Source organism: Tyto alba, unplaced genomic scaffold (assembly GCF_018691265.1).
Source record: "Tyto alba isolate M040663 unplaced genomic scaffold, T.alba_DEE_v4.0 Super-Scaffold_11, whole genome shotgun sequence".
Lineage (NCBI taxonomy): Eukaryota > Metazoa > Chordata > Aves > Strigiformes > Tytonidae > Tyto > Tyto alba.
This window is the reverse complement of record NW_024881273.1, coordinates 90,075-111,872: the sequence shown is the minus strand read 5'-3', so window position 1 is coordinate 111,872 and position 21,798 is coordinate 90,075. Positions and strand designations below refer to the sequence as shown.

General features: G+C 40.3%; 2 protein-coding genes across 8 annotated transcripts; one reads left to right on the top strand and one right to left on the bottom strand.

Moving 5' to 3' along the window:
* Nucleotides 1-117: 117 nt before the first annotated feature.
* Nucleotides 118-13,529, top strand: LOC116959169. 3 transcript variants are annotated; one of them, XM_032983116.2, is made up of 2 exons: nt 118-969; nt 7,071-13,529. In XM_032983116.2, exon 2 carries the CDS (start codon nt 7,071-7,073, stop codon nt 8,424-8,426), a length of 1,356 nt encoding a protein of 451 aa, XP_032839007.2. In that variant the 5' UTR covers nt 118-969; the 3' UTR covers nt 8,427-13,529. The 3 variants fall into 3 exon arrangements, with proteins under 3 accessions (XP_032839007.2, XP_032839016.2, XP_042642719.1); XM_032983125.2 differs by lacking the exon at nt 118-969 and adding an exon at nt 4,443-4,581; XM_042786785.1 differs by lacking the exon at nt 118-969 and adding an exon at nt 6,496-6,917.
* Nucleotides 12,418-21,775, bottom strand: FBXW2 (F-box and WD repeat domain containing 2). Of its 5 annotated transcripts, none has more exons than XM_009964513.3 (7): nt 21,343-21,775; nt 19,395-19,904; nt 17,728-17,922; nt 16,801-16,934; nt 16,177-16,263; nt 15,381-15,550; nt 12,418-13,914 (listed from the first exon to the last, which is right to left on the bottom strand). In XM_009964513.3, exons 2-7 carry the CDS (start codon nt 19,882-19,884, stop codon nt 13,626-13,628), a joined length of 1,365 nt encoding a protein of 454 aa, XP_009962815.1. In that variant the 5' UTR covers nt 19,885-19,904; nt 21,343-21,775; the 3' UTR covers nt 12,418-13,625. The 5 variants fall into 5 exon arrangements, with proteins under 5 accessions (XP_009962815.1, XP_032838995.1, XP_042642715.1 ...); XM_032983104.2 differs by having other exon boundaries at nt 21,362-21,775; XM_042786781.1 differs by having other exon boundaries at nt 21,445-21,775.
* Between the last annotated feature and the right edge of the window lie 23 nt (nt 21,776-21,798).

Genomic DNA, 21,798 nt, shown 5'->3' with positions numbered 1-21,798 from the left:
CCCGCAGCAGCGTCCCGGGACCGGCCGCTGTGTCGCCCCACCTCGCGGCCTTGCGCGGGGCGGCCCCGACGAGCGGCCCGGGGAACCTGCGACGGCTGCGGGAGCGGTGGGAGCGGCCAGAGGCGCGGGCGGCGCGGCAGGGAGGGGCGGGCCGCGGCCGCGCGCCCCGGGAGAGCGGCCGGTGCCGGGGAGCACGGGCCGCCGCGGGCTTCCCGCCGACGCCAGCCCGCTGCCCGCGGCTTGCCGGACGGCCTCCTGGGGCCGCGCTCTGGCGGAGCCACTGCCTGCTGGCCCTCGCGGGCCACCCGCACCGGAGCCGCACGGGGCAGCGCCCGAACGGCCCAGTGCGCCGACGCTCCGGCCCCGCGCGCGCGGAGCGTGGGTGTGTGCGAACGACTCCACCCGGTTCGGCGGCGGGTGGGCGCTCTTCCGGAGGCACGGCGTGGGCGGGGGCCCGCAGGGTCTCCTGGCGCTCCCGCCCGCAGCTGCCGCAGCCTTTCTGGGCGGCAGGTGAAGGGGTCGGGCGTCCCCGCCTCTCCCTGGGCCGCAGCGGCAGGGGGCCCGCAGTAGCCGGCTCGGAGGCGGTCTGGCGGCTGCTGGCTTCCCTGCCGCGGAAGGGGCCGGGGAGGTCGCGCGAGGGCTCCGGCGGCAGCGTTAGCAGCGTTATCAGCCTGCCTGCGCGGGGCTCCGGCGGCAGAAGCTCCCCCCGCGCCGGGAGAGGCGAAGCGACGGGGCGGAGGACCGAGGGAAGCAGGGAGGCAGGCGCGCTGCTGTCGGCATGTTTGTCTAGTCAGACTGCTGGGACCGGGCAGGGCGTCGGACTGCGGCTCCTGCTCAGCGTCCTGTAACTAGCATCACTTGCAGAAGAGGCTCGACGGGCTCGGGACTTTGTTTCCGTTCAAGAAATAGGAAATAAGATGGTGGTCAGCTGTAGCATTGTTTTTGAGTACTGGTGCGAGCCACTTAACGGTAAGTTAAAGGTATATATTAATTGTGCATCCCAATTTTTTGAAGTTTCCATCTGAACACATTCCAGGACTGGAGTTTAATTTTAGATTTAAAAAAAATGCATAACTCCTTGAAAGAGTGGTTTCAGCATGTGCTGTGGGTTAACCCTGGTAGGCAAAGCACTACACAGCCGCTCACTCACTCCCCCCTGCCCCAGCAGTGGGATGGGGAAGAGAAGCTGGAAGGCAAAACTGAGAAAATATACGGGTTGTGATGAAGACAATTTAAGATGTAAAGTTATGTGTGCAAGCAAAGCGAAATAAGGAATTTATTCACCATTTCCCATAGACACGCAGGTTTTTAAGCCGTGTACAGGAAAGCAGGGCTTCAACACGTGACGGTGACTTCAGAAGATGGGTGTCATAATGCTGCATGTCTACCCTTTCTTCCTCCTTCCCTGAGCTTTTATTGCTGAGCATGGTGTCATATGGTATGGAATAGGCCTTTGGTCAGTTTGCTTCAACGGTCCAAGCTGTGTCCCCTGAAAACTTCTTGTGCCACTCTACTCCTGGGATGGGGTGGGCAGAGCAGCATGAGGAACAGAAATGGCCTTCATGCTGTGTAAGCACTGTTCAATGGTAGCTAAAACATCAGTGTGTTTTAAACACTTTTGGTTACAAACCCATAACTCAGCAACCCACCAGCTGCTATGAAGAAAACTAACTCAGTCCCAGCTAAAACAAGTACAGTGTGAAAGACAAAAAGTTGAAATAACAGTCTTTTAAATGTCGTCGCGCAATTTTTATTTTGCCTGATCTATTTATTTTCAAAGGACGCAGAGTCTAATTGTTTACAATAGGAGAAACTTGGCCTAGGGATGCACAGCAGATTGTAATGGGGAAGTTTATGACTGTACAGGGAAACGTGGTTTGTCAGTTCAAATGACTGAAGTTAAGTATATAGCAACACTTTATATTGGTCTGGCTTACCTTCTTTGTATTTAGAATAGAAATGGCAAGCTTAGTTTTGTAGAGCAATATTTTACGAATAATGGAATAATACTGCCCTCAGTTTAATTCTTCAACAATGTGCTTCTGACTTTGGCTCCTATAAGAGAGAAAGGACACTGATGTTTCACAGAGTCTTTCTGAAAAAGATAAGCTATCAAAAGATTAGCAAAAGACAATCTAGATGAAGATGTTCAATGTTAGTCTTTGGAATTTTTATTTAAGCACCAGTGGTTTCTGTAGTTACTTTTAGCGAAAACCATAAAGCAGATGATAGAGAATAACTTTCTCCAAAAATAATAAGGCTATTTCTTAGTGGTACCTTTTTAGTTAGACCCTGGGTAAATGAAGGATTAGACTGTTTATTGCTCCTATACTACTGAATACAATATTCCATATTAGTGACTGAAACTTTACAGTCGCCTCTTGTCACTTGCCCCCTATCCTCCCCCTAGATTGGGATATAAAGTAATAAACTGAGAGTTATCAAAAATTAAACTCAATACAGACATTGTGACGATACTGAAATGAGCAGCATAAAAGGTCTTTAGCTGTCTCAAGGCAAAGAAAACAACTTACAAAGGAAGGCCACAGTGCAGAGAAAATGTGAGGGAGATTAAGAATGACCTAGGAATGGCTCTTGAACTAAATTAGCATTTTGTTCCACCTTTTAGTAAGGACAGTGCTAATTGTGGAGGGTTAAAGAAAGATGACAGAAAAGAAGATCTGAAAATAGAAGTTGTACAGTAAAGGTAAAAACAACATTCCAGTTAGAAGATGATACCAAGTAATTTCCATTTCAAAAGCCTAAGAAGACAGGCAAGCTACTGACGACCTTATAAAGGGTGTTTAATAAATGTGTTGTGAGCATAGTAGTACAATGTGGCAAAAGAAAGCATGAGCAGTTCCGTGGTTTAGGAAGAGAAAGATGATTTAAGCATACGCAAGTTTGTAGATGCATTCTTGGTCACATATAAGGTTTTGGAGTAGATTTTATTTTGTCATAGTCCTTCTAAATAAGGTGAAGTATGATTAAGTTGAGCAACCGGATCTAGTGAAAGGTGTCCCTGTCCGCAGCAGCAAGGTTGGAACTAGATGATCTTTAAAGGTCCTGTCCAACCTAAACCATTCAATGATTCTATGATTCCAACTAGGATAAGAGCATTTTATTATGACCTTGCTGCAGAAGAAAACAGAATTCTGCAGCAGAACTGTGTAACAGCACTTGGCTGAAAGACTATATAGATGTGTTAATCTTCCAGTGAGGACAAGCTCAGATGCATATGTGCGGTGTAATGCATCTGCAAAAAATACAATCCTAGCATATGTTAAGAGAATTTCCAGCAAGGATGAGGACTTATCACTGTCACGTACAAATGGACAAGAAACAGAAAATCATGATCTCCTGTGATAGAAATTAATTGAAAATGAGCCAACTGCACAGCAGCAGCTGATCAAGGAAGAGTGTTTCTTACGAGATGGTATTAGAACAACATGTCTTAGTTAATGAAAAAGTAGCAAATATGAAGACTAGGAGGTGATATGACTGCAGTCCATATGTGCAATAGGGAGGAAGAAAGGCTATTTACTGTTAAGGGGAATACTGAAAAAGAGCCAACTGGTGCAAAGTAGCTGTTGATGCCATTAGCTAAATTTAGTACTAAAGCAAATCTGCATAATTTGTATCATGTTCTATTTGAATAGTAATTGGAAATTAAAGACACAAAACTGGAATGTATAATTGTTCTTGTTATAAAATAAACTCTTCTAAGTATGCTGGAAGCATATTTTTGAAGTTAAAATTTGCCAAGTACTCTCTATAGTGAGGAAGTATAAATGTAATGTTCCTAATTAATCTGACTTTATATATTTTACAACTGCATATCTGTGATGTTGATTTCCGAGGAGCAAAATTCATGAGTTGTGTTGGGAAAACCATGAATTTCACTCCTCAAATAATTACTTATTTATTTTCTTTAAGATTCTATGTTCTGGTGTGTCTTGAGTTCTGTATTTCGCTCTTTTCTTCCACTTCCGGAACCTGCTGTTGTTTCAGATCTCTTTCACAGTTCCTTGTCTGTATCTGTATTTACCTAATTAGTTAGGCCTATAGTGTTACCAAAAAAAAACGATTGCCCAAGAAATACAGATATATACTATATTTTTCTAGTTCTCCTTAAGTATGTGTGCAAACTGTGGATATATCAACATGCAGGATTAATTTCCAGAAGGAAGCTTAAGTAGCCTTAAAAAAAAAATCACCTGAGCACCTAGGTTTAATTTGCTTCAACAACTGCACACTCAAGTTTGTAATTTAAATTAAGTTCTTGGGAGGCAACTGTGTGCTTTGCTCAAGAGAGGGAAAACTTGTTTTTCCGGTAGGTGTGGCTGCTGTTACTGACATTAAAGAATACCAACCATCTGCAATAGAATGTGTCAGCAAGTGTCTTAGGTGTTATACCAGCATTTTCTTTCCTCTTTATTGTTTTGTATTGAACCACTCTTGCAATTTATATTAAAAATATTTGGTTTTATCTGGTTAGAATAAACAATTTATAGATTATACCTTAGCAAAAGATAAATGAAGGACTGAACAGAACTTCACTCAACTTACCTGCTTTAAAAGGTACTTTTTCCTTTCTCACGTTCACTGTTCAAAACACAGTTGAAAAGATTTTTTTTTTTATTGTTCATTATTAATAGCTAGCAAAAGCAGAAGAACTAACAGATAATAAATTAACTGTAGCATTTAATGTTGACATGTTCTGATATTTGTTTAGTAAAAACTATTTATAAGACTGAACTGTATTTTATGTCATAAATAGATAAGACAGAGGAAAAAATGTTAAATGTGACTTACTCTATGTTGTAAGAATGCTAAGATACATAACAATCTGGGAATAGGAATGCTCGGAGGAAACTTTGTCTGACTTTAGAACGTTTAATAAAAAGATTTAGAAAATTTGAGTTGTTCTCAGTGACAGATCTTCAGCAGAAAGTTGTATGACAGTATCAGGCTCTTACCATGTATTTGCTTTAAATTGTAGAGACAGAAGGGTCAGGGCAGTCTGCTGCTGCTGTTCGGCTTTGTGCCTTGTGTGATGTAATGAGATTTCTGGTATCCTATGACTGCCATTTCTTGGTAGCTAGGAAAGGCTGCTGTAAATCCTATCAGCCATGGCAAATGGGGCATTTTAAGGGGTATGTTGTGATCATAGTTCTTCTTACTTTCCTTTTTCAGGAAAAAGCAATAGTGAACATATTTAAAATTATTCTGAAGGCATGGGCAATTATTTTTTGCCTCAAATCAGTTGAGATTCAGAAACTAGATGGCTGTATTCAGAAGCTAGATCTTGCTGATTGGAGAATACTGTATTAAGTGGAAAACCAGACCCTAGAGGAATGTTTCAAGCCAAGCAGTGAAGTTGCCAGTGAATTTAAACACTGCCAAAGTTAGGAAGCTGTGGAGTATATCTGGATCAAAACTATCGATTTAGGTTCTATTTAGTTTGTTTCTTTCTTACTTTTCTTTGAAAATGCTAGTTTTCTGTTCCATCACAAAACAATATCAAGATACTCTCAAAATAGCTTTACACAATGTGTGAAATCTGAAAAAAAAAAGAGTATGAAATATTAAGTTTGCTTAATATTTTAGAATAGAATGAGTAATATACTTTTGAAAAAATAGTGTTAGATATTTAGCATGGGCATACTCTCAGAGGATACTTAGATTACTAAGTAATTAGGCAAGTGATTTTGTTAAAAAAATCTTTAGAAGTAAATGAAAGGACAAGAAATGCGTGAATCATCCAATATCTGCTATACCTATGGCATTGCTACCTGTTTCAGCGATAAAATATCTACCTAGAAATCTGGATCTTTTAATGGTATGATTTTTTTTTTTTTTTTTTCTCAGCAGCTGGCTTTATGCATCAATGACATGTCTACTGGAAACATTTTCTTCATCTTGTGCCATAGAATCAGTTTATTTCATGATTGCATTTTACCCCACACTTCTTGCTGGCAGTCAGGGATACTCCCTTCTAAAAGTCCAGTTTTCTCATCTAACATGAATTTGATTAATTTGGGGCACTCTTCTTCCAAGAATCTCTGTGGTAAAAGCAGGCCTTTACGGAGACTTGCCGTCACCTTACTGTTTATGGATCTTATCTGGATGCCTAAAGATGAATTTGTAGAGGAAACTTTAATCTGAGTTCCACTTGTAGGAATTGCTGCTTGAGAGTGCCATGAGCTCCCTGTCAGGCATTAACATTTGCTGGCCCGTGAGTGCTGCTGAAGGCTGGCTCTCCAAGTACTCAGGAATGCCTATCTGTTCCTGCAGCGACAAGAGTTTAAGACCTGACCCCCAAACCATGCCAGGAGCTGAGCCAGCATTGATGCAATGTGAAGAGGCCCAGATCTCTAGCAAGCATAATATGAGGCGACCTTCTCTGCAAGCCCTGCCTTGTACAGTGCTAAGTAGGGTAGAGCTGATAAACTGGGAAGATTTGTATTTGCATAGGTTTCACTCGTCTTCTGCTGTAATGTATAAATTGACCTTCCTCTGTATGTATTGTCTCATCTGTGGTGAGCTCCAGTTTAGGGAATTTATACATCAGAGATTGTATCTGGATCATCATGTACAACCCCCAAACTTGATTATTTCTGTATATCTGTAATTTATGTATCTGCCCCTAACTTGTCCGTGAGAAGACTGGTAGAGGTTTTTTTCATGTATAATTTACATATACATTGTGTAAGGGAAAAAAAAAAAGTTTTTGTTTTGCTTTAAAAATTACTGCCTAATTACATAATTGGATGTTCTAAAATTCAGATTATAGAAAATAATGAATAATGGAATGAATATTCTCTCGCAGAACCTTCCATGTACAGAAACTGTTCCATACATCTGACATATAGAGACATTCAGTGCCACATACAGCATTGTCCATCCCTTTAAAGGTGTGTTCTGTGATTGTTTTTTCATAAAAGCACAGTATCTGGGTCTCTGATTAAGGTAGTGCACAGTGATAGAGATTTGCCCCCATCTTGTTGCTGACATTCTTGAGTCAATGAGTCGATATTATCTCATACTACATATTTTCTCTTCTGCAGATGCAGCAGCATAAAGTGCAAGAACAAAGACATTTCCATCAGCATTTAGATACATTCAAAATGTTGTGTGGTGGGAAAAAATCTTACTTTGCTGCTGCTGTGTGCGTCATTGCTCTAACTTCAATGGTCACGCTTTCTTACCTTAGGTTACAAAGGCTTTCTCACCTGCCAAAAATAATTCAAGAACGTAGCAGATGTAGAGGGAAAATTACCAATAGCACAATAACACCGTTAAAAGATAACAGAACTTTTATTATATCCCCATATTTTGATGACAGAGAAAGCAAAGTCACTCGTGTGATTGGTATTGTTCACCATGAAGATGTAAAGCAACTCTACTGTTGGTTCTGCTGTCAGCCTGACGGAAAGATATACGTATCAAAAGCAAAAATTGATGTTCACTCAGACAGATTTGGGTTCCCTTATGGTGCAGCAGATATAGTTTGTTTGGAACCTGAAAACTGTGATCCAACACATGTATCAATTCATCAGTCTCCACATGGAAATATTGACCAGCTGCCAAGGTTTGAAATTAAAAACCGCAAGGCTGAGACTTTTTCTGTTGACTTCACTGTATGCATCTCTGCCATGTTTGGAAATTACAACAATGTCTTGCAATTTATACAGAGTGTGGAAATGTACAAGATTCTTGGGGTACAGAAAGTGGTGATCTATAAGAACAACTGCAGCCAGCTGATGGAGAAAGTCTTGAAGTTTTATATGGAAGAAGGAACTGTAGAAGTAATTCCCTGGCCAATAAACTCACACCTCAAGGTTTCTTCTAAGTGGCACTTCATGCAAGACGGAACACACATTGGCTACTATGGACAAATCACAGCTCTAAATGACTGTATATACCGTAACATGCAGAGGAGCAAGTTTGTGGTTCTTAATGATGCTGATGAAATAATTCTTCCCCTTAAGCACCCAGACTGGAAAGCAATGATGAGCAGCCTTCAGGAGCAAAACCCGGGGACTGGCATTTTCCTCTTTGAGAACCATATTTTCCCAGAAACCGTATCTACTCAAGTGTTCAACATTTCATCCTGGAACACTGTGCCGGGTGTTAACATATTACAGCATGTTCACAGAGAGCCTGACAGGAAAGATGTAATCAATCCCAGGAAGATGATAATTGATCCACGAAAGGTGATTCAGACTTCAGTCCACTCTGTCCTTCGTGCTTATGGGAACAGTGTGAATGTTCCCATGGATGTTGCCCTCATTTATCACTGTCGGGTACCCCTTCAGGGAAACCTTCCCAGGGAGTCCCTCATCAGGGATACAACACTGTGGAGATATAATTCATCATTAATCATGAACGTTAACAAGGCGCTGTATCAAACTGTCCTGTAAGCTCAAAAGTGAAACCTTGGTTGTAAGGTGGGAAAGTGGAGAGCCACCCATATCGTGGGGAGGCAGAGGATGTAATTTAGAGGTCATATTGAAATCACTGCCGCATGAAGTTTACATCTTACAGAGATTTCGGAGAACAGCCTTTTTAGGTAATGTACAATGAGAAATCCACGTGATTTGTAAACTGTATGAAGGAACCTTGTAAGAAACCACTGTGATCGAGTAGTGGTTAAGAATTGGGTTCCTCAGGTAAAGTCTCTACTGCAACTTTGTCAGATGTGAGAGCTGAGGCACAGTGAGAAGATAGGTCTTTTACATACTTGTGACTATGAAGGGGTGTTCTTCAAGGCCTAGGAGGTGGCTATGCAGAAATTAGTTAATGTACCGATTTCTAGCTTTCTCTGTTTTCCTTTATTCATCTGCAGATATGTTTTAGCTAGTACAATGAACCTGTAAACCTCCTGAGGAAAGAATTACTGATTTCTGGTTATTTGTATCTCTGAAGTACTTGATGGTTAAAAAAAATACATCTATGCTTAGAGATGCCTATTAAAAGATGGCTGGGGCCAGCACCTTCCAGATGAAGATCTGCATTGGCATTAACACTGTAGCTCATTATAATCACAGCAGCAGGATGTGAAAACGCACCAGCTTTAACACCGAAACTGTCACCTGTTAGAGGTATTTCTTCTTAAGGCAAATGGGAATTTGTAGCAGAGCCGTAAGCCATTTAATGATACCAAGGATCAGTGCAGATGGTATTACTACTTCTGGAAGATGTAACATTAATCTGTTTCCAATTGAGAAATAATGATTTTTTTTTTTTTTAAGTGATTCAAATAAAGCAAAAGGCTATACACTCTTTTCAACCTATGCACAAAAATACAACTACAGTCATTAGTATTAAAGGTAATGTTGCTTAAATCTTGCAGTTTATGTGTCACTGGGTACAAAATTTGTATGTACCAAGTTGAGTGAAAGGTAAGCAAACACATTGTAAAAATTATTGAGCAAAATCTACCAGTTTCAATCGTAAAAAAGTTGAACCCTTTGTAAAGTGGTGATGTATTGTAACACTAAACACAGCTGTTAGAGTTTTGCTGATCCAAATGACTATTCAACTGGAATTTTGAGACATTTAAGGTTAAGAAGTGTGATATCTCTTTTGTTACCCACAGCTGTTCTGAATTACTTAAGTGGCAAGTGCTGAGGCATGTTGGAAAGCTTTAAAACAGAGGCAAGGGATACAGATTGATATTGAAGAAAAAGTCTATTGTGAAATGAAAAGAATGCTATTTACAGGTGGAAAGATGGATGGTTGAACAACTACTTCGGATACATATTTTTTTATTATTTTTTTTTTTTCCTAGGACCTTGAACCCTCATAAAATATTGTTTTAATTTGTGAAAATTAGACATCAGATTGATTTTAGTCCTTTATGTGATGCGTAAGTTGAATTATGCTGTTTCTTTATGTACACCTGTAAGGGTACAGAAGCTGCATCTTTTCCAACCTCTATCTAAAAATAGTGCCAAGTAGTTATTAACTTCTGCTGAAGGGTCAGATGGAAAGCAAAGCAAACAAGAAACATTTGCTGTTTCACAGTTTCAGTTTTATTTTTTCTGTTTGCTAAACCCCCAAAGCTATGTGCATTGTACTGACGTGGCAATATGTTTGAACCTTCCTGTGAAGGGACATGTGAGGGCAGTGTTAGTCTGACACTTTGGTGTTTGAGAGAGGTGTATCTGTGTGTGAGAGCAGGTATGCTTATTTAAATTTCTACACCAGTGTCATGTTTTCATTCCTTCATCTGTTTTGTGGTGGCACATACCTATGTCCTTAAAGAGCTCTGTCATTAGTGGATTAGTATCATTAGCTAGGAAATGTCCAGTTGGAACTTTTACTTGGAAGTCTTCAAGAGACAGTCTGTAAATAACTGCTAATTGTGTTTGTAATAATCATCAGCTGCTATGTAACAGGCTAAAATATCAATTATAAAACTAAAAGGGTAGAACAGTGTAGTGTGTGTTGGATGCTTCTCATCGTGCTTTTCTGCTTGCATGCTCTCGGACAATGCAGGAAAGGAGAATTCAGAGTTCTTAATTTCTTTAAAGTTTTCTGAAACTTGTGAAATACTTGTGGCAGAATTCCTTTCCAACTACCACTTCACAGCTTTTAACAAACCATAGTATTTGCTTCACAGGGGCAGCAGCATCTCTCAGAGTCTGTATCAAGAAACTCTTGTAGCTGTATTAACATCAAAGGTGCCTGCTGGAGTGGTATTATCTTGCTTGGCAAGAGGTCCCTTTAGAATTTTAGACTCATGTAGTTTAAAAGGTGCATCTGGAAGTTCAACTGTCTGGTCAAAGCAGAGTAAGGTAGCATGGTTTGCTCAGGACTTTGTCTAGGTAAGCTGGGCACACTGGTTCTCTGGGCAACCTGTTCCAGTTTTAAACTACGCTCACAGTGGGTAGTTTAAAATTTGTGACCATTTGCCCTTGTCCTGCTGCACAATGCTGAGAGGAGTCTGACTTTGACTTCTCTATTCCTTCTTAAGTAGCTGGAGACAGTAGCAGTAGCTCCCTACCCTATGCCCACTGCCACCTTCCCTTCCCCTACCATTCTCTCTTGAATGCTCTGTTTCTCAGACATCTTGTGCTCTACTTCTCTGTCCTTCTCTGTGTCCTCTCACAGGACTTGCTCCAGTCTGTTTTGTATTGGGAAACTCAACACTGGACTCAGATGAGGCCTTGAGTGAAGAACAGAGGTGAAGAATCCCTTCCCTTGAAGTCCTAGCTATGTACCTGTTAGTGCAGCTCAGTATACAGTTGGCTGCCTTTGTCACAAGGGCTGTTGCTGAATTGTGTTAAATTTGCTGTGCAACAGCATTCCCAGGTCCTATAAAGCTGCTCTCCATCTAGTTGCCTCCAACCTGCCTGCTGTGTGGGGTGATTGTCTCAGGTGCAGGATGGTGCATTTGCTTTCGTTAAACTTCATGAGGTTTCTGTCAGCCCACCTGTGTGGTTTGTTGAGGACCCTCAAAATAGCATTCCCTATTCTCATGCATATTGGCTGTTTCCCCTTCCTGTCCAAATTAGTATTGTTGAAAGCTTGCTGAGAGTGGACTCTGCATAATAAAGACCACTAATAAAGTAGTTAACCAATTCTAGCCCATGAAGAATACTTCTGTTAACTGGTTACCAGTTAGATTTTGTATCACTGATGACCAGTCTCTGAGCTTGGCAGGCCAGCCCATTTTCCACTCATCTAGCAGTCCAGGTATTCACTCCATAGTTCATTGATTTGGGTACAAGGACATTTTTGGCATGTTCCTGTCTAAATTCCTGCTGTGAAGTAATCTTTTAAAGCTAATGCAATGTTTTCTAGGTGGCCCATCATCACATGGCTTCTTTAGAGTAAGCTAAGAGTTAATGCACACATCATATGCAGTATAGTTACTCCCACATTAAGAATGATGTGAACTGGGTTTCAAGACAGGTTACGGAAAGCTTTCAGGTTCATATAAGTTTTCTTTACTTTTGAGTGAGACAACAAAACCTCCAGGAGATCATCATTTGTGCCCCAGTTTGCATCAGAAGCTGTGAATTTGGCATCCAATTGATAAAATCCTTGACTACAAACATTTTCAAAGTAAGTTTGTGTGACTAAAGGTGGAAAACAGTACTTAAATTCTAGCCTTGTATTCAAGAGGTACTGCTCCACTGTGACTTAATGCAATTCCTACCACATCACTCAAATACTGATTCTTGTATATGAAAACTCCCCTTCCTTTGGTGTAATTCATACTGCATACATCTGGGAACCTTGGCCTTTGTTCAGTACAAAGTATGAAATTAGGTCTCCTTGGATAGTGGGAATTAAAAAGCCAACATACTAACAATAGTAATGCTAGTCAGTTTTATCTTTTCAAGGACATGAGCCAATCTTCATGAAAACTCCTGTTTTCAAGTTGTGTAAAAAAAAAAAAAAGCCATTAAGGGGAGATTTTATTGTAAGGGAGGAGGGGAAACCAACCTAAAGCATTTCTAAAGCATGTGATGTCATTAGATACAGCTTTTACGTACATGTCAAATACCACAAAAGTATGTGGATAGGTACTTGTTACTCAGTAATTAACTCATGTACATCAGGTCTCCTATGATGGTCACAACAAAAGACCTTTTTCTACTCATAGGCTTTTCTTCAGACATTTGATTTTTTTTTTTTTCTCCCCAGAGATGTGACGTTCTCAGTGTTATTTGCCCCTGCTTTCCAAATCTAGATGTAGCAACTACTTTAAGTGCACATTTATATTAACTGCAACTTTTGGAAAGTGAATGGCTGCTAGACATCATTTAATGTAAGAGTGACTCTTGCTGTAGAGAACTGAATATCATCTTCCCATTCATTGTATTTCTACCTACCTATGAACTAAGTCATATTCTCACACAAACAATAGGAAATACGGACTATAAAATACTGATCAAGCCATCCTCAGTTACCATCAGCAAATACAATGAATACTGTCAGAGGTTCTCTGAGATTAATTGCACTGTCAGGCTGTATCAGATTGATGAAAAGTCGACTCATTTTTGCTGAGGAGGGTTCATATTGACACGTTCCCATACTTAAACTATGGTTGTTAGCATCTGATCCTCATTTGGGACTCATTTGATTCTTCTATTTCAAAGGCTAAGTATTTAAAGCTATCATAAGGAAAAAATATTTTTAAGAGAACGATAATGGAGAAATGGTTTGCTATCTTCTCATTTGAGTTAAGCAGCCATGCACTGTAACGACTATTTGCTGTTACATGTACAAAAGCCTGTGGTTCTAAAATAATAGCTTCACCTTCTGTTTCAACAACAAAAAAATAAGTCAGAAGTCAGGTCAAGCACTAATTCTTTTCAGACTTGATGGTGGATTTGAATGGTTTAAATGTTACAAGCTATGCTTCAGAGACCAAATAGGTATGCTTAAACATGAGTACAGACAAATTTTTGTGGTGAATACTGTTAGCATGCTGTATTGCATTATGTCCGAAACAACCCATTCCCGAATGCCCAAATAAAAGTAAATGATTGTGCATTGCATGATGATACCATTAGATGTGCAACTTTGGTTCATGCAAAGTCTTATTTTATGGACACGCTGCTGATAGTCCATATATTCCTGAAGATTCTGCATATGTGAGCTTTTCAGCCATGTTCTTTCCATAACACCAGATGGATACTATGGTCTGGCATACTGGTGGCAAAAACCAAGCCCATATCATTTTGGCCATTTAGTCCATTTAACCAAGACATATCACCAGCCAAAAAGCTTGAACCTCTCTTTGACTTTCTATACTCTGGGAGAGGCCAGCGGCTTATCAGTTTTTCTGTCCTCAAGTCCATTATATACAAGTATCTGTTATCAAACAGTAAAGCAAATATCTCTCCAAAGCCCAGCAAGGACACATTTGAGAAGTCAGGAGGTTTGATAACCCTAGAAGACAAAACAACATTGTTAGAAACTCTGTCACGATATAGTCATCAACCAGCATTACAAAAACAAACTCTTATGTGTCTATAGAAAATAAGCGTTTAAACTCAGAATTCTGAAAGGATTTAGAAAGAACTGGATACAAATTTTTCAAATTAAGCAACTGAAGACTTAGCTGCAGTCAGGTGCGTGGTCTCAGTTCTAGCTTTGTGCATTCAGGACAGACCCTTCTGAACATAAGTAAAGGTTAGAGTTTGAAAGGGATTCTGCACAGCACAAGGAAGAAAAAATTCTTGTTTCCAGATACACATGAAAGAACAGATGTACTTGTGTTTTACAGGAAGTTTCCATAGGGATTTCATGCCTCAATATCTTTAAGTTTAGAGGTAGAACCTCTTATTATTCTTTCCACCACTCTTAAAAGCTGGAAATAAAACACAGAAATGCTTTCTTGTGATAAGAAGATAAATCATTCAAGATTGGTCCTTAACAGAATGCTGTTTTACTGATGCTTAGCAGAAGTTACACATTTTCATCTTAGGGAGAAATAGAAGTATTTGTCAGTTCCCCTACACTTTTAGGATATTTTTGCCTTAATAAATAAAACTTGGAACAGAAATTGAAGAGAGTAAGTTTTCCACAACTGACTGAGCATTTCATCATAGCATTACATAAAGCACAGAACTGAGGCATAAAAATGTATGGAGATGAAAAATCTGTTCTCAGTAGTAAGAGAAATCTTTCTCTTGAAAAACGGGAGGGTAAACTAAGGTGAAATTACTCGGCTATTCTTACTGGTAAGAATCACTTCTTTTAGAGTAATCTTCCTATGGTAGATACTCTATAAGTATTGGGGCCATTTCAATGAAGTGTCTGCTAACAGTTCTAAAACGCAGTTTTTTATTTAAGAAGTTACAATCATTGATGCCACCATTTCTAACAGATACGGACTCGTTCTTGTTATGGAAACAGAATACCATTCTGTTTGATGCCTTACTGAAGTCTGATAGATTTCACTGTCATTCTGCAGTGTTATTGAGCGTGAGAAATCAGTAGTGGTATAAGGAAAAAGAGTCTTTTAAATTTCTTGTCCTGTCAAAGGACCCCCAGAAATGGTTGCCCGGTTCTCTGTAGAGCAGTTTCCGTGGCAACATTAACTTCTAGTCACTATAGTTTCACATTCACAACTACAGCACTGCAGTCTGATTTAAATCTATATTGAAACCATTCAGCTTATGGAATGAAAATAAGAAAGAGGACTAGCCCGTGGCGAGAAAACAAAACAGCAATCAAATGATTTGTATTAATAGATGATAAATTAGAATTAAACCTGGCAATATGTCTAAAGTAAGATGTTTACAGAATTTTTATAAAGATTCTTTTTGCCTATATCTAAAGGAAGTTATTAAAACTAATATGTTCTGCTTCTTAATTATTTAAAGACTTAAGACTTAAACTGAAAGATTTACCTGAGAATATCATAGCTGGCAAAGTCCCACTGGTATAATCCTAGTGCTGAGCTGCACACTATGTATTTACCATCAAAGTGCAGTCTGGGCTGTAGGGAGATGCTGCGATCTTCAGAAACTGACAGTGTTTTTAAGCACTTGCAGTTTATTTCCCTTCCAATAGGCCAAATCTACAATTAAAACACAGTTTACAACCATAAAACATTCACATTATAAACCATTAAACCATTACACAAATGGAGTAAGAGTCACAGTCTCTCTTTAAGCATCAGGTAAATGTGTGCATGTTTTTTCAGAAATATTTATCCTTTAGGTAGAAACTAAGTGACTTGTCTTACAGTATTGTTGTAGCGTGTGTTGTAAAAAATCCCAGTGAAAATGGCTGCTTTAAAGAACAGCAAAAAAAAAAATCAACCATCCATTTGGACAGAAATGTAACAGTGTTTCAGTCATGAAGCACTTGCATAGCCACAAATTATTTACAGCACCCTCCAATCCAAAAGTCCCCAACAGTAACAGTTGCAGTTCAGTGCTTCACTGTCAAGTTAGCACATTAGGCATGCACTGAAAGGACTTACTTTTTTCCCTTACCATTCATGTAGAGCTATCATTTAAATCTAAACATGAAGGAAAGCTTTGAAAAGTTAGCTTCCAAAGTTGCATGTCTTGAACGCAGTAAACAGGGAATATGGGACAAAATAAAGTCTTATATTATTTGTAAACTTCAGCAAAGCACTCAAGCATTTTATTTTCCTGGGTACTGAAATGATATATGTATATGATACATGGTACATACCTTGATTTCATACTTATCTGCACTTAGAAGAATATAATCCCCAGGACTATGCATAAGAGATTTGACTTTGCACTTCTGCAAAACTACCTGTAATTGAAGAATGTAATGATTTATGTTGATGCTGTTAACCAAACTTTCATTTGCATTTTTCATTTAACTGACAACCTGTATTAATAAGCAAACACATGTACTTCACTTCTAGAATCAGCCCCCCCCCCCTTTCAAGTTCTGAAATACTCAGAAGAAAAATACTGTTTCTTGTCTTCAGAACACTTTTCACGCTCAGATTTTGGTTATCATCAAGATCATTAGTTTTTCTACATAATTTTTAAAGTAGCTTTCTTTCAGAACCATTGTTTTATTCAGGCTTTAAATCAAACACTGATTCCTAATATTGTTCCAGCTGCTTTGGAATAGAAATATCTTTAATGGTCTGAAAGGTTTAATGGTATCTTCTTTAAGTATTTTTTCTGCTGAAATGTTATTTTGCAGTATTTCCTGATGTCCTTCAGATTCTGCATCTAGGTGTAGGGTTAGCATTAGGAAATCGAAATCTAGAACACATATTAGAAAGTTAGTGCAAGTACGTGTTTTTCAAGATTAATTAAAAATCAGTATTCCCACCTTAGTGACCCATTCTGTGTGTCCAGTAAGGGTATTCAGGCACGTTCCTGTTGATAAGGCCCATACTTTCACAGTGAAGTCTGCAGAGCCACTGACCAGAATATCAAGGTCATCATTGTAATCCACACTAAAAACTACAAGCAAAGAAAGTACTAAATAAGGAATACCACTCTCTATGCATGCATTTTTCTGTAAGACACTAACTACTAGCAGCGAACTTAGTAGCCTCTGAATTAATATGCTACTACAGTTTTAACTGCTGTTCTTGAACTGTGTATGTGAATTGTTGCTCTGGATTCCTAAACTTAAATTGCAAAATTACTGATTTTTGTCCAAATTAAGAGCATGTACATCAGTGGTTCCTTTATGGTTGGATTATCGCAAAGCCTAACTTAAGCTAGTTCCTATTTTAAGAGTTCTATTAAGTCAGTTCCAGCAGGATTAGTACATTTGATATATCTTATTACTCACAGGGGAACAGACCTACAGCTGAATTGAGGATATTTTGCAGTAGAGGACAGAGAAGTTAATTATGAGGGAAATGCAAATACAGATTCCCAGGTCCTATCGTGCTCTGCTCATCTCCATTCTGGGGATATAAAGAACTACCATTGCCATGTGCTCGCTGCTACCTAGGCTTTGCACCTTTTTGGTAGTCTTGAAAGTACTGAATAACCATGGCATTTAGTATTATTTCCATACAACTGCAAAATACTACATGGCTAAGCTTTGGCATTATTCAAATGCAGATACATCTAGATCTGCTCTGGCTGCTCCTTCTCCCACCCCCTGCAAATGTGACCTGGGCCAGAGCCATAAGAAAAAAAAAAAAGCTACAGTACAGAGATCTAACTTAAATTATAATTTGTTTGATGATGATGTATGTTACTTGACTGGTGAAATTACAAATTGAAAAGTTCAATGTACCTGCACCAGTATGTCCTCTAAAATGTTGTGTCTTTGCTCCAGAGCTCCATTCCCAACAGGCCACTGTGTTATCAAAAGATCCCGTTACAAGCTTTTGTTCATCAAACTTCACTGCAGCACAAGTGTGTGTCTGGATGCCGTATATGCACTGACCTGTGCTTACATCCCACAGTTTTGCAGACAAGTCATCTGATCCTAGAATATAAAAGAACAAGGTAATTGGAAGCAAATAGTAAATAACATTTCTGGACCAATACTCGTCTTCCATCTTTGTCTTAAATACAGTATTTCCACAGAATCACAGAATGTTTATGGTTGGAAGGGAGCACTGGAGGTCAACTCTTCCAAACCCCCTACTCACGCAGGGCCACCTAGAGCCTGTTGCCCAGGATCATGACCAGATGGCTTTTGAATATGTCCAAGGATGGACACTCCACAGTCTCCCTGGGCAGCCTCACTGCTCAGTCACTCTCACTGTAAAAAAGTGTTTTAGAGGGAACCACCTGTGTTTCAGTGAGTGTCCACTGCCTCTCGTCCTGTCACTGGGCACCACTGAAAAGAGCCTGGCTCCATCTTCTTTGCTCCCTCACTTCAAGTATTTATATACACAGATAAGATCCTCCCTGAGCTCTCTCTTCTTTAGGATAAGAAGTCCCAGCTCTCTCAGTGTTTCTTCATATTAAATGCTCCAGTTCCTTCATCGTCTTCATGGCCCTTCACTGGACTCTCCAGTATGTCTGTGTCTTGTACCGAGGAGACCAGACCTGGAGACAGCACTCCAGATGTGGCCACACCAGTGCTGAGTGGAGGGGAAGAACCACCTCCATCAACCTACTGGCAACACTCCTCCTAAAGCAGCCAAAGATACTGTTAAGTCTTCTTTGCAGCAAGGGCATGTTGGTGGCTCATGTTCAAGTTGGTGTCTCCAGGTCCTTTTCTGCCAAGCTGCTATCCAGCTGGGTGGCCCCCAGCATATATTGGTGCCACGGAGTTGTTCCTCCTCCGGTGCAGGGCTTTGTGTTTCTCTTTGTTGAACTTTTTCTCTTTGAATAGTAATTTCAAGCTGCATAAATGGGGAATAAGCCCTAGTTTTAAGTCGCAGCACTACAGCAAAGCCTCTTGTTTTAATTAAGCTACTAGATGTCTGGCCTTCCAGTTTCCTTATATCCTTTTAGCACCTTCCATAGATGCCAGCACTGCCTCTGATTGTCTACTGAAACAGATGCATGGAAGTTTTACATGATACATCACTCAGAGGTTTGCAGAGCCACTGACTATACTGCAAGCTTTAGTTTGTTTCAGGTAGGAAAGGAGTCCACCAAATCTGGAAGGACAGCAGAGATCCTCTTAAGAGGATAACTAACCTATCTGTACTTCTCAAATGGGCTTCCTAACCTGAAGCATGAAAGCTACTGTTACAGGTCTTTTAACTAACAAAGAAAACGGTCTCTGTGTTTTCCTATTAAAATGACTAATGAGTTTATTAGTGTGCCACATGTTTCAGAAAAAAAAAAAAAAAAAGTAATTTCGAATCATCTTAAACTGCATTAGCACTATGAAAATAGTATGTCTGGTAAAGGAAAAACAAATTGCCATTAATCATAATGGGAGTAGGGGCAGGGAGAAAACAAAGAATTGTGAGACTCCAAGTTTTCTGTCCTTCCTACCTGTACACAGAAGTCCATCTTTATAGTAAAGTGCATATACTCTGGCACTGTGTCCAATTAGAGAGGATGTCTCAAAGGCTTCATGGTCCTTCAGTTGCTTCATCCTTAAAATAGCCTTTAGGTAAACCTTCTTCCAATGCAGAGGATCCTGAACAGAGTCATCTATTTGCCAACCCAAATTCTTACAGGCAGTCTGCCACACCTCTGTACAGGCACTTATAACCTTATTCCACTGTTTAGAGACGAGGCAACATGTGAGTAAGGTCTGAGGATCAAGCCATTTTAACAGATAAAAACTAAGTTCCAGTGGAAGAAGTTTGAGGAAGTCCCTCTTGAGGAGAATCTCTAGATTATTGGAGAGGTGCCTGAGCTGGACTGCTCCACTCAAGCTAATCAGGTGATCCAGAGTTTCATTTTTCTGCAAGTCCGTCAGAGAAAGAAATGTAATAGAAATGTTATCAAGCCATGCTTCAAAGTCCTTTTTCTCCATAAGGTTATGGAAAAATTTACCTGTGATACATCAAAATACTGTATTAGTTCCGTTCAGAAAACAAGGTAAGCATCACATCTTTATTACTGGTACATCAGTATTCCAAATGGCACGTTAACACATAGACTGAAGTGACCAAATGCATTTTCAAATATTCATTAGGTTAGAACTAAGCATTTGCATGCACTTTGAACTATCATTTGTCCTGCATCAGACTTAAAAGTGAATTGTGTGGAGCTAGCGAATGTTGGCTTTCATTATGAACGTTAACATCTTGTCCTAGGGTAACACTTTAAATTCTGAATCCAGTAAATTAAGGGTTAAAGTTTTAAACTTATTATAGCAAATACTCATGGATTATACTGATAAAGGGAAGAAAGCAAAGCATCTAAGCAGAGTGATAAACTAGTTACTGACAGAACTTACACCTTTGTCCTGAACTATTTTAAACACAAAGCAGGTTACTGTAGGTTTTTTTAAATAAGATACAGAGATGTCTGAAAAATTATGTTGAAGGATATGTTAGCCATCCTTCTATTTGGCTCATGTAAAGACTATAGATTGTGCTGGTCTAGTATCAGTTTTGACATGTTTGCGTGCTTTGACCAAAACACTTTTTTTCTTTTTTTTTTTTTTTTTTTTTTAATTTCTGGGTTTTTTTCCCTATTTTCTCAGTTTATTTCCAATGAAAAAAAAGTAACTGTGAAATTGAAAGTTTGAAATACTACCTCCTGAACTATGCAATCTGTATGCATTTATACTATCCTGTGGCATCTCAAGTTCCTACAATAAGCTTGGACAAGTGATTAACAAGATAAACGTCAGGCAAACAGTTAAAAAGCCATAATTATTTATTTTCTCTGGAAGATCTAATTCCATTCAATAGACAACTGGCTGAATTTAATTCATAGAAGCTCCCAAACCAAAAGAATTGAGGAATCTGAGTGGGAGTCAATAACGTGTTTATTCCTATACAGACATTTTACCTTCATAGAGGAAGATCTTACAGTACACCTCTTAACATGCATAGTAGTACAGAAAAGTACAGTCTTCACTATGAAAGGCTGTACATGGCATGCAATTACTGATAAAAACACAAGAAGGTGCTGGTGTCAGACACACAGAAACAGCTCCTCCTACCAAGTCACGAGTTCATACAGTAACCTTTACTGCTGACAGCACTTACCAGCTTTCCTCAGCACATATGCCAGTGAATATACATGCTGTTCTAACAGGCATGTGTTCTCTTTAAAACAAACAACAATTTCTAAAAGGCTCTTTATGAATAAAAAATAGGTGAGCTCTAAGGCATTTGTTGTATTCAATACATGAATCTAATACTGAAATCAAGAGCTGCTGTGAGGCCCCGAAACCGGTGCTCTGAGCTACGTGCACGAGGCTCTTTCTGAGGTGTCACTCGGCAAGCCTGTTCCGCTCCCGCCGCCCGCTCCCATGTACCTCCGCACGCAAAACGCACGGCGAGGACTGCAGACTTTCAGCGCCGCTGCTGCCGACAGCCGTCGCGCCGCTCGCCCGAGTCCCGTGGGCCGCGGCGCTCACCTCAGGTAGCGTCCAGGCGCGAAGCGTCCTTCGGCAGGCAGCCGCCACGGCTCGCGCGGCGCCCCAGAGCCCGGCACGGGCTGGGGCTTCCCTGCGGCCATCGCTCCCACAGCAGGACAGGCTCCCCGCACTTCCGCGGCCCACACCACAACCCGCGGACACCCGCGGCACGAGATCGCCCTCAGACAGGACCGGGCGCCTCCGCCACGCCCGGCGCGGGAGGGGCGGGGCGAGCCCCGCGCCGCGGCCCCTGCGCCGGGCGACCTGGCCAGCACCCTGGGGAAGAGCGCTCCCCAGATCCTGCTGCTCTCCGTATCAGGCAGCTTCCGGCGCGCCCCCTAGACGTCATCACTC